Here is a 16,286-nt window from a genome sequence, read left to right on the forward strand (position 1 = left end):
ATGATCATGATCGTGATCATGATAGTACTCGGAAATTAAGGCGACAGGCAAGGCAGCAGTCTGGGTCCCAGGTGCCGCCTAACCTCTGTCCCGTGATTGAGATCCTCAAGCCAGACCACAGGCAAAGTGGCACCCCTGGACACAGGAGCCAGCTTGCTTGTGGCCCATGATGATGACTGTAATCAGAAAGCCGGGATGCAGGCACTCCGGGCCCCAGGAGCCGCCTTGTCTTTGGCCCATGATCTTAATTGAAAGTCAGACCACAGACAAGGCGCAACCCCGCAAGCCAGGAGCGGCCTTGCCTGCAGCCATGATCGTGATCCTGATCGAGATTAAAAAGCAGGACCACAGGCAAGGCGGCACCCCGGGACCCAAGTGGACCCGGGATCATGATCATGTTCAGAGGGCTGTCCTCAGGCACTGCGGCACAACGGGACCCAGGAGAGGCCTTGCCTGTGGCCCATGATTGTGATTTATAAGCCGCGCTTCAGGCATGGTGGCATCCGAGGACCCAGGATCCCGTGCGCAAGCCGACTGTGATTGAGGACTGAAAGCAGGACCACAGGCAAGGCGGCACCCCAGGAATCATCAGCCATCTTGCCTGTGGCCCAAAATCTTGATCACGATCAGGAAGCTGAGCCCAAGGCCAGGCAGCACCCCGGGTCCCAGGAGCCGCCTTGCCTGGGGCCCATGATCGTGATTTGAAAGCGGGATCACAGACAAGGCGGCACTCCTGGACCCAGGAGCTGCCTTTCCTGGAGCCGTGATCATGATCCTGTTTGAGATTTATAAGCAGGACCACAGGCAAGGCGGCACCCCAGGAATCATCAACATCTTGCCTGTGGCCAAGGATCATGATCACGATCAGAAAGCTGAGCCCAATGCCAGGTAGCACCCTGGGTCCCAGGAGCCTCCTTCCTTTGGTCCATGATGGTGATTTGAAAGCCGGACCACAGACAAGGCGGCACCCGTGAACCCAGGAGCTGCCTTGCCTGCAGCCATGATCGTGATCCTGATCGAGATTAAAAAGCAGGACCACAGGCAAGGCGGCACCCCAGGACCCAAGTGGACCCGTGATCATGATCATGTTCAGAGGGCTGTTCTCAGGCACAGCGGCCCAACGGGACCCAGGAGCGGCCTTGCCTGTGGCCCATGATTGTGATTTAGAAGCCGAGTTTCAGGCATGGTGGCATACAAGGGCCCAGGATCCGGTGTGCCTGCGGCCCGTGATTGAGGTCTGAAAGCAGGACCACAGGCAAGGCGGCACCCCAGGAATCATCAGCCATCTTGCCTGTGGCCCAAAATCTTGATCACGATCAGGAAGCTGAGCCCAAGGCCAGGCAGCACCCCTGGTCCCAGGAGTCGCCTTGCATGTGGCCCTTGATCTTGACTTGAAAGTCGGACCACAGAGAAGGCGGCACCCCTGGTCCCAGGAGCTGCCTTGCCTGCAGCCTTGATCGTGATCATGATAGAGATTTAAAAGCAGGACCACATGCAAGGCGGCACCCCAGGACCCAAGTGGACCCGTGATCATGATCCTGTTCACAGGGCTGTCCTCAGGCATGGCAGCACAACGGGACCCAGGAGCGGCCTTGCCTGTGGCCCATGATTGTGATTTAGAAGCCATGCTTCAGGCATGGTGGCATCCACGGACCCAGGATCCTGTGTGCCTTCCGCCTGTGATTGAGGTCTGAAAGGAGGACCACAGGCAAGGTGTCACCGCAGGAATCATCAGCCATCTTGCCTGTGGCCCAGGATCATGATCACGATCAGGAAGATTAGCCCAAGGCCAGGCAGCAAACTAGGTCCCCGGAGACGCTTTGACTGTGGCCCATGATCGTGAATTCAAAGCCGGACCACAGACAAGGCGGCACCCTTGGACCCAGGAGCTGCCTTGCCTGCAGCCGTGATCATGATCCTGATCGAGATTTAAAAGCAGGACCACATACAAGGCGGAACCCCGGGACCCAAGTGGACCCGTGATCATGATCCTGTTCAGAGGGCTGTCCTCAGACACGGCTGCACAACGGTACCCAGGAGCGGGCTTGCCTGTGGCCCATGATTGTGATTTAGAAGCTGCGCTTCAGGCATGGTGGCATCCAATGACCCAGGATCTGGTGTGCCTGACGCCTGTGATTGAGTTCTGAAAGCAGGACCACAGCAAGGCGGCACCCCAGGAATCATCAGCCATCTTGCCTGTAGCCAAGGATCATGATCACGATTAGGAAGATGAGCCCAAGGCCAGGCAGCACCCCGGGTCCCGGGAGCCGCCTTGCCTGTGGCCCATGATCGTGATTTCAAAGCCGGACCACAGACAAGGCGGCACCCCTGGACGCAGGAGCTGCCTTTCCTGCAGCCGTGATCTTGATCCTGATCGTGATAGTATTCGGAAATTAAGGCCGCAGGCAAGGCAGCACCCTAGGTCCCAGGAGCCGCCACACCTGCGTCCCGTGATTGAGATCAGAAGGACAGACCACAGGGAAGGTGGCACCCTGGTTTCTAGGAGCCGCCATGCCTGTGGCCCATGATCATGATTTCAAAGCTGGACCACAGACAAGGAGGCACCCCTGGACCCTGGAGCTGCCTTGCCTGCAACCGTGATTGTGATCCTGATCGAGATTTAAAAGCAGGACCACAGGCAAGGCTACACCCCGGGACCCAAGTGGACCCGTGATCATGATCATGTTCAGAGGGCTGTCCTCAGGTATGGCGGAACAAGGGGACCCAGGAGGGGCCTTGCCTGTGGCCTATGATCATGATTTCAAAGCCGGACCACAGAAATGGCGGCACCCCTGGACCCAGGAGCTGCCTTGCCTGCAGCCGTGATCGTGATCCTGATCGAGATTTAAAAGCAGGACTACATGCAAGGCGGCACCCCGGGACCCAATTGGACCCGTGATCTTGATCATGTTCAGAGGGCTGTCCTCAGGCACGGCGGCACAACGGGACCCAGGATCGGCCTTGCCTGTCGCCCATGATTGTGATTTAGAAGCCACGCTTCAGGCATGGTGGCATCCAAGGACCCAGGATCCCCCTAGGTCCCAGGAGCCACCACACCTGCGTCACGTGATTGAGATCAGAAGGACAGGCCACAGGGAAGGTGGCACCCTTTTTCTAGGAGCCGCCTTGCCTGTGGCCCATGATCATAATTTCAAAGCTGGACCACAGACAAGGCGGCACCCCTGGACCCTGGAGCTGCCTTGCCTGCAGCCGTGATCGTGATCTTGATCGAGATTTAAAAGCAGGACCACAGGCAAGGCCGCACCCCGGGACCCAAGTGGACCCATGATCATGATCATGTTCAGGGGGCTGTCCTCAGGCACGCGGCACAACGGGACCCAGGATTGGCCTTGTCTGTGGCCCATGATTGTGATTTAGAAGCCTCGTTTCAGGCACGGTGCCATCGAAGGACCCAGGATCCGCCATGCCTGCGGCTGGTGATTGAGATCTGAAAACAGGACCACAGGCAAGGTGGCACCCCTGGACCCAGGAGGTGCCTTGCCTGCAGCCATGATCCTGATCGTAATCACGATAGTACTCGGAAATTAAGGCTTTAGGCAAGGCAGCAGTGTGGGTCCCAGGTGCCTCCTTACCTGCGTCCCGTGATTGAGATCCACAAGTCGGACCACAGGCAAAGTGGCACCCCTGGACACAGGAGCCATCTTGCTTTTGGCCCATGATGATGACTGTAATCAGAAAGCCGGGAGGCAGGCACCCCGGGTCCCAGGAGCCGCCTTGCCTGTGGCCCATGATCTTGACTTGAAAGTCGGACCACAGACAAGGTGGCACCCCAGGACCCAGGAGCGGCCTTGCCTGCGGCTGTGATCATGATCGTGATCGTGATTGTGATCTGAAAGCAGGACCACAGGCAAGGCGGCACCCCGGGGCCCAAGTGGACCCGTGATCATGATCATATTCAGAGGGCTGTCCTCAGTCACCGCGGCACAACGGGACCCAGGAGCAGCCTTGCCTGTGGCCCATGATTGTGATTTAGAAGCCGCGCTTCAGCAATGGTGGCATCCAAGGAACCAGGATCCGGTGTGCCTGAGGCCCGTGATTGAGTTCTGAAAGCCGGACCACAGGCAAGGTGGCCCCCAGGAATCCTCAGCCATCTTGCCTGTGGCCCAGGATCTTAATCACGAACCCGAAGATGAGCCCAAGGCCTGGCAACACCCCGGGTCCCAGGAGCTGCCTTGTCTGTGGCCCATGATCGTGATTTCAATGCCGGACCACAGACAAGGCGGCACACATGGACCCAGCAGCTGCCTTGCCTGCAGCCGTGATCATGATCGTGATCATTATAGTACTCAGATATTAAGGCTGCAGGCAAGGAAGCAGTCTGGGTCCCAGGTGCCTCATTATCTGCGTCCCGTGATTGAGATCCTCAAGTCGGACCACAGGCAAAGTGGCGCCCTTTGGACACAGGAGCTGCCTTGCCTGCAGCCGTGATCGTGATCCTGATCGAGATTTAAAAGCAGGACCACAGACAAGGCGGCACCCCGGGACCCAAGTGGACCCGTGATCATGATCATGTTCAGAGGGCTGTCCTCAGGCATGGCGGAACAAGGGGACCCAGGAGGGCCTTGCCTGTGGCCTATGATCATGATTTCAAAGCCGGACCACAGAAATGGCGGCACCCCTGGACCCAGGAGCTGCCTTGCCTGCAGCCGTGATCGTGATCCTGATCGAGATTTAAAAGCAGGACTACATGCAAGGCGGCACCCCGGGACCCAAGTGGACCCGTGATCATGATCATGTTCAGAGGGCTGTCCTCAGGCACGGCGGCACAACGGGACCCAGGATCGGCCTTGCCTGTCGCCCATGATTGTGATTTAGAAGCCACGCTTCAGGCATGGTGGCATCCAAGGACCCAGGATCCACCTAGGTCCCAGGAGCCACCACACCTGCGTCCCGTGATTGAGATCAGAAGGACAGGCCACAGGGAAGGTGGCACCCTTTTTCTAGGAGCCGCCTTGCCTGTGGCCCATGATCATAATTTCAAAGCTGGACCACAGACAAGGCGGCACCCCTGGACCCTGGAGCTGCCTTGCCTGCAGCCGTGATCGTGATCTTGATCGAGATTTAAAAGCAGGACCACAGGCAAGGCCGCACCCCGGGACCCAAGTGGACCCATGATCATGATCATGTTCAGGGGGCTGTCCTCAGGCACGCGGCACAACGGGACCCAGGATTGGCCTTGTCTGTGGCCCATGATTGTGATTTAGAAGCCTCGTTTCAGGCACGGTGCCATCGAAGGACCCAGGATCCGCCATGCCTGCGGCTGGTGATTGAGATCTGAAAACAGGACCACAGGCAAGGTGGCACCCCTGGACCCAGGAGGTGCCTTGCCTGCAGCCATGATCCTGATCGTAATCACGATAGTACTCGGAAATTAAGGCTTTAGGCAAGGCAGCAGTGTGGGTCCCAGGTGCCTCCTTACCTGCGTCCCGTGATTGAGATCCACAAGTCGGACCAAAGGCAAAGTGGCACCCCTGGACACAGGAGCCATCTTGCTTTTGGCCCATGATGATGACTGTAATCAGAAAGCCGGGAGGCAGGCACCCCGGGTCCCAGGAGCCGCCTTGCCTGTGGCCCATGATCTTGACTTGAAAGTCGGACCACAGACAAGGTGGCACCCCAGGACCCAGGAGCGGCCTTGCCTGCGGCTGTGATCATGATCGTGATCGTGATTGTGATCTGAAAGCAGGACCACAGGCAAGGCGGCACCCCGGGGCCCAAGTGGACCCGTGATCATGATCATGTTCAGAGGGCTGTCCTCAGGCACGGCGGCACAACGGGACCCAGGAGCAGCCTTGCCTGTGGCCCATGATTGTGATTTAGAAGCCGCGCTTCAGCAATGGTGGCATCCAAGGAACCAGGATCCGGTGTGCCTGAGGCCCGTGATTGAGTTCTGAAAGCAGGACCACAGGCAAGGTGGCCCCCAGGAATCCTCAGCCATCTTGCCTGTGGCCCAGGATCTTGATCACGATCCCGAAGATGAGCCCAAGGCCTGGCAACACCCCGGGTCCCAGGAGCTGCCTTGTCTGTGGCCCATGATCGTGATTTCAATGCCGGACCACAGACAAGGCGGCACACATGGACCCAGCAGCTGCCTTGCCTGCAGCCGTGATCATGATCGTGATCATTATAGTACTCAGATATTAAGGCTGCAGGCAAGGAAGCAGTCTGGGTCCCAGGTGCCTCATTATCTGCGTCCCGTGATTGAGATCCTCAAGTCGGACCACAGGCAAAGTGGCGCCCTTTGGACACAGGAGCTGCCTTGCCTGCAGCCGTGATCGTGATCCTGATCGAGATTTAAAAGCAGGACCACAGACAAGGCGGCACCCCGGGACCCAATTGGACCCGTGATCATGATCCTGTTCAGAGGGCTGTCCTCAGGCACGGCGGCACAACGGGACCCAGGAGCGGGCTTGCCTGTGGCCCATGATTGTGATTTAGAAGTCACGCTTCAGGCATGGTGCCATCCATGGACCCAGAATCCGCTGTGCCTGCGGCCGGTGATTGAGATCTGAAAACAGGACCACAGGCAAGGTGGCACCCCGGGACCCAGGAGGTGCCTTGCCTGCAGCTATGATCATGATCGTGATCATGATAGTACTCGGAAATTAAGGCTGCAGGCAAGGAAGCAGTCTGGGTCCCAGGTGCCTCCTTACTTGCGTCCCGTGATTGAGATCCTCAAGTCAGACCACAGACAAGGCGGTACCCCGGGACTTAGGAGCTGCCTTGCCTGCAGCCATGATCCTGACCTTGATATGAAAGAGGGGCCGCAGTCAAGGCGGCACCTCGGATCCCAGGAGCCACCCTGCCTATGGCCCAAGGTTGTGATTGAGAAGCCATGCTTCAGGCAAGGCAGCATCCCAGGACCCAGGAGCCGCCTTGCCTGCAGCCCCTGATTGAGATCTGAAAGTTGGACCACAGGCAAGGTGGCACCCCAGGACCCAGGAGCGGCCTTGCCTGCAGCTGTGATCATGATCGTGATCGTGATCGTGATCTGAAAGCAGGACCACAGGCAAGTCGGCACCCCGGGATCCAAGCGGACCCGTGATCATGATCATGTTCAGAGGGGTGTCCTGAGGCATGGTGGCACAACGGGACCCTGGAGCGGCCTTGCCTGTGGCCCATGATTTTGATTTTGAAGCCCCGCTTCAGGCATGGTGGCATCCAAGGACCCAGGATCCGGTGTGCAAGCAGCCTGTGATGGAGGATTGAAAGCAGGACCCCAGGCAAGGCGGCACCCCAGGAATCCTCAGCCATCTTGCCTGTGGCCCAGGTTCTTGATCACGATCAGAAAGCTGAGCCCAAGGCCAAGCAGCACCCCGGGTCCCAAGAGCCGCCTTGCCTGTGGCCCATGATAGTGATTTGAAAGCCAGACCACAGGCAAGGCGGCACTGCGGAACCCAGGAGGTGCCTTGCCTGCAGCTGTGATCGTGATCATGAATGTGATAGTAATCTGAAAGTAAGGCCGCAGGCAAGGCAGCACCCTCGGTCCAGAGAACCGACTTGCCTGTGTCCCGTGATTGAGATCGGAATGCCGGATCACAGGCAAGGTGACACCCCGGGTCCCAGGAGCCCCCTTGCCTGTGGCCCATGATCATGATTTCAAGCAGGACCACAGGCAAGGTGGCACCCCAGGAAAAAGAGGCCGCCTTGCCTGAGGCCCGTGATTGTGATCAAGATTAAAAATTAAGTCCTCAGGCAAGGCAACATCCTGGGTCCGAGGAGCCACCTTGCCTGCGTCCTGTGATTGAGATAGGAAAGCCGGACCACAGCCATGGTGGCTCAATGGGACCCAGGAGCCGCCTTTCCTGAGAACTGTGATCATGATTTGAAAGCTGGCCACCTGCAAGGCCGCACCCGAGACCTCTGAAATGCCTTGCCTTCAGCCATGATGGTGATGTTGATCTTGATCTGAAATCAGGACCACAGGCAAGGCCGCACCCCAGGACCCATCTGCAATCTTGACTGTGGCCCGTGATTATGATCATGATTGGAAAGCTGAGCCGAAGGCTAGGCAGCACGCTGTGTCCCAGGAACCGCCATGCCTGAGGGCCATGATCGTGATTTGAAAGCCAGACCACAGGCAAGGCTGCAACCTGGGAACAGGGGCCGCCTTGACTGCGTCCTGTGATCGTGATCAAGATCAGAAAGTAAGTCCGCTGGCAAGGCAACACTCTGGGTCCCAGGAGCCGCCTTGCCTGCATCCGGGAATTGAGATAGGAAAGCTGGACCACAGGCAAGGTGGCACCCCGTGTCCCAGGAGCCGCCTTGCCTGTGGCCCATGATCGTGATTTGAAAGCCGGACCACAGGCAAGGCGGCAACCCGGGACCCAGGAGGTGCCTTGCCTGCAGGGTGATCCTGAATGTGATCGTGATAGTAATTAGAAATTAAGGCCACAGGCAAGGCAGCACCCTGTGTCCCAGGAGCCGCCTTGACTGTGTCCTGTGATTGAAATCAGAAAGAAGGACCACAGCCAAGGTGGCACACCGGGACCCAGGAGCCGTCTTGCCTGAGGACTGTGATCGAGATTTGAAAGCTGGGCCGTAGGCAAGGCGGCACCCCGAGACCTACGAACTGCCTTGCCTGCAGCCATGATCGTGAACTTGATCTTGATCTTAAGAAGTCCACAGGCATGGCGGCACCCAAGGACCCATCAGCCATCTTGCCTGTGGCCCGTGATTATGATCATGATCAGAAAGCTGAGCCGAAGGCCATGCAGCACCCTGTGTCCCGGGAACTGCCATTCCTGTGGGCCATGATAGTGATTTGAAAGCTGTCTCACAGGCAAGGTGGCACCGGGGACAAAGGGGCCACCTTGCCTGTAGCCCATGATTATAATAGTGATCAGAAAGTAAGGCCTCAGGCCAGGAAACACCCTGTGTCCCAGGAGCCAGCATTCCTGCATCCGGTGATTGAGATAGGAAAGCCGGACCACAGGCAAGGTGGCCCCCCGGGTCCCAGGAGTCACCTTGCCTGTGGCCCATGATTGTGATTTGAAAGAAGGACCACGGGCAAGTCGGCAACCCGGGACCCAGGAGATGCCTTGGCTGCAGCCCTGAACGTGATTGTGATCGTGATAGTAATTGGAAATTAAGGCCGCAGGCAAGGCGACACCCTGGGTCCCAGGAGCCGCCTTGCCCTCTTCCCATGATTGAGATCTGAAAGCCGGACCACAGGCAAGGTGGCACCCCGAATCCCAGGAGCCGCCTAGCCTGTGGGCCATGATGGTGATTTGAAAGCCGGACCACAGGCAAGGTGACAACCCGGGACAAAGGGGCCGCCTTGCCTGCGGCCTGTGATTGCGATCATGATCAGAAAGTAAGGCCGCAGGCAAGGCAACACCCTGGGTCCTCAGCCTTGCCTGCATCTGGTGATTGAGATAGGAAAGCAGGACCACAGGCAAGGCGGCACCCCAGGACCCATCTGCCATCTTCCCTGTGGCCCATGATCGTGATTTGAAAGCCGGACCACAGACAAGGCGGCACCCCGGGACCCAGGAGCTGCCTTGCCTACAGCAGTGATTGTGATCGTGATTTAAAAGCAGGACCACAGGCAAGGGGGCACCCCGGGACCCAAGGGGGCCCGTGATCGTGATAATGCTCACAGGGCCGGCCTCAGGCATGGCGGCACACTGGAACCCAGGAGCCGCCTTGCCTCTGGCCCATTATCATGATCCTGATCTGAAAGCCTGGCCTCAGGCATGGGGGCACCCCGGGTCCCAGGAGCCGCCTTGCCTGTGGCCCATGATTGAGATTGGAATGCAGGACCACAGGCAAGGCGTAACCCCGGGACCCAGGAGCTGCCTTTCCTGCAGCCCGTGCTAGTGATTTGAAAGCCAGGTCACAGACAAGGGGTGCCCCTCAGACCATGGAGCCACCTTGCCTGTGGCTTGTGATTAAGATCGAGATCAGAAAAGAGGACCCCAGGCAAGGCAGCCCCTGGGCACAAAGATGCTGCCCTGCCTGTGGCCCGTGATTGAGATCTGAAAGCAGGACCGCAGGCAAGGCGGCACCCCAGGACCCATCAGCCACCTTGACTGTGGCCTTTGTTCGTTTTCATGATTGGAAAACTGGGCCGCAGGCAAGGCAGCACCCCAGTACCCAGGAGCTGCCTTGCCTGCAGCTCGTGATCAAGCACTTGATCGTGATCAAAAAGCTGGGCTCTTGGCAAGGCGGCACCCCGGGACCCAGGTACCTCCTTGCCTACGGCCCGGGATTGAGATTTGAAAGCCAGGCCACAGGCAGGACAGCACCTTGGGTCACAGGAGCCCCCTTGCCTGCGGCCCATGATCGTGATCATGATCTGAAAGCTGGGCCGCAGGCAAGGAGGCACCCTGGGACCCAGGAGCTGCCTTGCCTGTGGACATGATAGTGATTGTGATCTGAAAGCCAGGCCCCAGGAGAGGCGATGTCTCCTGACCCAGACGCTGCCTTTCCTGCGGCCCATGATCGTGACTGTGATCGTGATCGTGACCGTTATCAGAAAGCCTGGCGGTGGGCAAGGCGGAACCCCGGGACCAAGGTTCATAAAATTGTTATGAGAAAATATTGAAAATGTGTACTCTTACTGGTTATTTTATTAATAAAGACTGACTATTAATTGTGTTTGTGTGATCATGTTATTGCCATTGTTTAAAAGAAAAAATTGTTATCTTTCAGATTAAGATCCTAGAATTCCAAGATATGCTTCAAAGAATGTGGGGGAGAGGGGAGTGTGTAGGCAAATAGGCATGTATGATTCAAGAGGGCCTGAATTAATAATTGTTAAAACTAAATGATAAGAACATAAAAGTTCATTATTCTATTTTCTCTATTTTTGTATACATTTTAAATTTCAATATCAAAAAGTTATTTTTAAAAGTGGGGGTGGGTTGACAGTCTTGGGGGGATAACAAGCAGCCAAAGTCCTTAAACACAGAGATTTGAAGTCACGTGGAATCTGTGCATGCCTACAACCGTACCGTTCCACTCATTGGTGTTTAGAAAATTCAAGTTCTGAGAGGCTGAATGACACGCTGAAAGGTTTTTGAAATCTCAGGCTATTGCCTTCTTAATATCTTAAAATTATCAATGCTTATAAGAAATAACACAAGTTACATTTAATGAGGCAATGGGAAGATAAGCTGGCTGCCATGACTCTAGATATCGGTTTTTATGTTTTGTTGTTTTTATGAAATATCTAAGGTGCATGCAGTAAACAGATTTATAGAAATATCTCACACAAACAACTATGGGTGTGATCCATAGTGGAAAATTGGAAGTGATATAAATATGCATTAGTGGAAGAATGGTAATGCACTCAATGTGCAAACGTAAAAATGAATAAACTAGATATAAACGTGGGAAGTTTCCAAAACATAACGTTGAACAGAAAAAAAAGCAAGTATAAAAGATCAGCCAGGCGCTGGCCGATGTGGTTCCGTGGTTAGAGTGTGGGCCTGCACACAAAAGTGTCACCGGTTCAAGGGGTCAAGGACACATACCTGGGTTGCAGGTTCGATCCCAGGTCCCTGTTGAGTCATGGGCAGGAGGCAACCAACAGATATATCTCTCTTCTCACATCAGTGTTTCTCTCTCCCTCTCTTCCCTCCCTGCCTCCATTTCCACTCTCTCTAAAAATCAGTGGGCAAAATATTCTTGGGTAAGGATTAACAACAACAGAAGAAAGTCAGTAGGATAGATGACAAAGACATGAATGAAAAAACTGGACTTGAAATACTAGGGAATAAGAACAATGAGTGCAAATAGGAATAATGCATATGGTGTTCAAGTGCACCTGTGATCTTTTTTTTCTACAGATGAGCGTAGGTGTGTATATGTTGGTTAGATTAGCTATACCTTTTTGTAGCCCTGAAATCTATCTGTCTATACCCTAATAAAAGAGAAACATGGTACTTAGCGTACGACCGCTACCCTTCCCATTGGCTAATCAGCATATCCTTATGCAAATTAACTGTCAGCCAAGATGGCGGCCAGCAGCCATGCACTGAAGCGAACAGGGAGGCTTGCTTGCTCCAGTGACTGCGGACTCCAACGTTCCCCCGCCTGACTTGCCGGCCTCTCAGCTGCAACTCTAAGCAACTCTGCTGCAAATATAGAAGCTAAACATAACCCCAGAAACCGGCTTTCAGTCAGCCGGGCTTCAGCCAGCCTGACCGCAACATTGTATCAAAGTTTTCAGCAGCGGAAGCCTCAGAGCTAAAGCTGGCCTAGAATAGAAAAAAAAAAAAAAAGACAAAAAGGAGTGGTTGGGAGCTTCAGTCACCCGCCAGCCGGAAAACGGCCCTCAGCCCCTCACCCAGACTGGCTAGGCACCCAAGTGGGGACCCCCGCCCTGATCCAGGACACCCTTCAGGGCAAACCAGCCATCCCCCACCCATGCACCAGCCCTCTATTCTATATAGTAAAAGGGTAATTTTCCTCCCAGCCCCAGGATCAGCTTGACAGGGGGCAGCACCCCAACCCCCTGATCTGTCCTGCTCTGTGCCTGATAGGGGGGAGCTCCCCAATCCCTTGATCGCCCTGTGGCTCTGTGTTTCACAGGGTGCAGCGCCCCAAACCCCCCCACCCCCACGGGCCCTGCTCTGTGTGTGACAGGGTGCGGCGCCCCAACCACCCCCATGGCCCCTGCTCTGTGTGTGACAGGGTGCGGCGCCCTAACTCTCCCCCACTCAACGGGCCCTGAACTGTGTGTGACGGGGTAGAGCCATAACCTCCCCATCCTCCCTGCCCTGAGTGTGACAGTGGCGGCACCCCAACCCCCTGATTGGCCATGCTCTGTGTGTGACAGGGTGCGGCGCCCCAACCCTCTCAACCCCATGGGCCCTGCTCTGTGTGTGACGGAGGAGAGCCATAACCTCCCCATTGACCTTGCCCTGAGTGTGACAGGATGCAGCGCCCCCACCCCCTGATCTGCCCTGCTCTGTGTTTGACAGGGCGGTGCCCTAACTCTCCTATCCACCCTACTCTGTGAGTGACAGGGGGGAGCTCCTCAACCCCATGATGGGCTCTGCACTGTGCATGCCAGGGGGGAGCTCCCCAATCCCCGGATTGACCCTGCTCTGAGCGTGACAAGGTACGGAGCCCCAATCCCCCTGATAGGCCCTGCTCTGTGCGTGACAGGGGGAAGCGCCCCAAACCCCTGATTGGCCCTACTCTGTGAGTGACAGGGTACAGTGCCCCAAACCCCTGATCGGCCCTGCTCTGTGTTTGACAGGGGGTGGTGCTGCCACCTCCCCATTGACCCTGCCTTGAGTGTGACAGGGGGCAGTGCCCCAACCCCCCAATTGGCCCTACCCTGAGCATGACTGAGGGTGGCATCGCAACCTCCCTATCCGCCCTGCTCTGTGCATGACAGGGGGCGGTGCCCCAACTCCCCAATCGGCCCTGCTCTGAGCCTGACCAGGGGCTGCACCTTGGGATTGGGCTTGCCCTCTGCCACCCGGGAGCAGGCCTTAGCCAGCAGGTCGTTATGTCCCGAGGGGTCCCAGACTGTGAGAGAGCACAGGCCGGGCTGGGGGGATCCCCTCCTCCCCCCTGAGTGCACAAACTTTTGTGCACCTGGCCTCTAGTATATATATAAAACCCTAATATGCATATAGACCAAATGGCAGAACAACCGAACAACTGAACAGCCGTTCACTATGACGTGCGCTGACTACCAAGGGTCGTGCGTGGAACATGGCGGTGTCGCCAGCAGGATGCAGAGTGTGGAAAATGGTGGGCATTGGCCACAGAGGGATGGTGGAGCAGGTGAGCAGGGGCGCCAGACCAAGGCAGAGCACTGGTTGCTGTCATCAGGGTGAGCCTCTGATGGTTACAGAAAATTGTTTGCTCCCACGTGCCACTGTGCCGCCCGGCGCTTGCCAGCGCTGGCCCTGATCACTCAGTGCCGTCAGTGGGTGTGAGTGGTGGCTACTGGCCCGAATCGCCCCTCAGGGCTTCTCTACCTCCTCCTGTTCCTGAGGGGCGATCAGGGCCAGCAGCCGCCTCTCACACCCACTGCCTGCGACGGCCCCACTCGTACCCGCTGCCGGCAACAGAGCCACCACTCACACCCACTGCTGGCACTAGCCCTGCTCACACCCACAGCCAGCGCCAGAGCCACCACTCCCACCAGCTGCCAGTGCCCGGCGCCAGTCCCAATTGCTCCATGCTGTCTGCACATGGGAGCAGTAGCAGCAGGAGCTAGGCTGCTGGCAGACAGGGGAATGCGGTCCATGGCAGGAGGGGCCGGGTAGGGGCACAGAGGATGGGCTGAGACCCGACTCTGTGCCCACCACAGCCTCGTGGCCTACAGTTCCTTTCAAGGTGCAAAAATGCATGCACTGAGCTCCTAGTTTTGATAAGACAAAGTAAAAATTGAACAACATTCCTATTAGCCAGCTCCAGTGACAGGCCTGGGGGTGGCAGAAAAGATACTGCAACCAGCCAAATTGTCACTCATTCATTCACCCATCAGATAGACTTTATCCTATTTGTTAGTGTTAGCGATATTTTAAAAATTGAAAGGCTGTTCTCTGGGAGGCAAAACTCAATTTTCAGAGTAACATCACTTCTCTGGACTTTGTTGTTTTATGTACTGAAAAAAATAATAAAGGATTTGTGAGGGGATTCATCTACTTATCTAGATTTTAAGACCTGAAGAGGAAATATTAACAGAATACATTCAGAATCTCAGATGAGAGGTATTAGAGAAAAATGCCTAAGGAATGGATATTTAGACAATATCTATTTACATAAGACCCAAAATTTTTATAGGATTTGGAAAATAAAAAGGAGACTTAGAATCTCAGTTGGTATCTAATTAGAACCAGGTTAAGAGAACTGGGTTTTTCCTCCCAACCCCTGTTCTAAGATGACAAGTTTCTGATGAGTGTCCTAGAAAGCAACAGCTCTGAAAAATGATGAAAAGACAATGTAACATCGCCATCTACTGAGCCCTTGATAACTTTACACAGAAACTTGGGACCTGTCCCAAGGTATAGAAAACATAGGTTGAAGTGAAGGATCTATAATAATAAAAGTGTAATATGCTAATGAGACTGGACGTCCTTCTGCATGACCTTCCAGATGAAGCCAGGACTTCGAGGGAAGACCGGGTCCCAGGTGCCAGAGGGAAGCCGGTGCTGGCAGCAGGGGAAGGAAGGCCTACTCTTGCACGAATTTCATGCATTGGGCCTCTAGTAAATATATAAAAGTACAATGCCTCAGGAAAGCTTTACAGTTGACATATTTATTTTATCCTTTAATACTAATGAAAGTAGGAATGTAGAACATGTAACAGCAATGCTACAGAAGTATTTCAAATGATGAGGTTTGGTTTTGCTGTTTACAAATTACTGTACTATATTATTATTTACAAAAAGACAGTCTTAAGATGTCTTTTACTTCAGAAGTATGGAGCATAAAGTGGGATTTAGGGTGCCAGAGGAGTGTACTGTAAAAGGCTTAACAGTCAACCTTCTGAGGCATCAATGACATTGCTATTCTGTTGTTATCATTTAACTGTTTTAAAAGTTCTTGTTCTGCCCTGGCTGGGGTTTCTCAGGGGTTAGAGCATCAGCCTTCGTGCCAAAGGGTTTCAGGTTTGATTCCCAGTCAAAGGCATGTACCTGAGTTGTGAGTTCAGTCCCCGACCCGGTTGGGGCACCTGCAAGAGGCAAGAAATCAATGTGTCTCTCTCACATTGATGTCTCTCTCTCTCTCTCTCTCTCTCTCTCTCTCTCTCTCTCTCTCACAGACATTGATGTCTCCCCCCTCTCTCTCTCCCTCTCCCTATGTCCCTCTCCCTCACTCTCACATTGATGTCTCTCTCTCTTTCTTCCATCCCCCCACAACTCTCAATAAAAAAAATCAATGGAAAAATTTCCTCAGGTGAGGATTAACAAAAAATAAATTAAAAGTTCTTGCTCTGCTAATGGACTAAACACACCGACAGCTATCATTTCATGTTTTGTATTTGCACAAGAAAATTAGAAATTTTTAAATGAAAAAAATTAATTTGCAATGGTCATTTGATCTTAATGTAAAGTCATGCTTCATGGAGTGACATGTAAACTCACCTTTTGTGGCTACTTACAGCCCTTCTAAAATCCCTACCACTTTAATATATATGCGGACATTTCTTCAATCCATTTGTTCTGTGATCAGTGATATCACCCTGTGATGGATAGTTGATGTCAGTCCATAGATATTTTGTGAAAATAATTCATTTATCATCACCTTCCTTGAGAAACAGAAATAGTACCTAATTGTTTTAATTAAAT

The 16,286-nt window shown here is 54.5% G+C and overlaps 1 protein-coding gene across 1 annotated transcript in view; it reads left to right on the top strand.

Moving 5' to 3' along the window:
- Positions 1–238: 238 nt before the first annotated feature.
- Positions 239–16,286, top strand: part of LOC139015680 (cyclin-Y-like protein 1) — a 79,409-nt gene continuing 63,361 nt past the window's right edge. The window contains exons 1-3 of the mRNA XM_070423465.1: positions 239–351; positions 709–888; positions 8,609–8,780. Coding sequence (XP_070279566.1) covers positions 239–351; positions 709–888; positions 8,609–8,780 — 465 coding nt within the window. The remainder of the gene's footprint in view (positions 352–708; positions 889–8,608; positions 8,781–16,286) is intronic.

Source organism: Myotis yumanensis, unplaced genomic scaffold, assembly GCF_028538775.1.
Source record: "Myotis yumanensis isolate MYYU_CA2020_CCGP unplaced genomic scaffold, mMyoYum1.0.hap1 SCAF_1, whole genome shotgun sequence".
NCBI classification, from domain to species: domain Eukaryota; kingdom Metazoa; phylum Chordata; class Mammalia; order Chiroptera; family Vespertilionidae; genus Myotis; species Myotis yumanensis.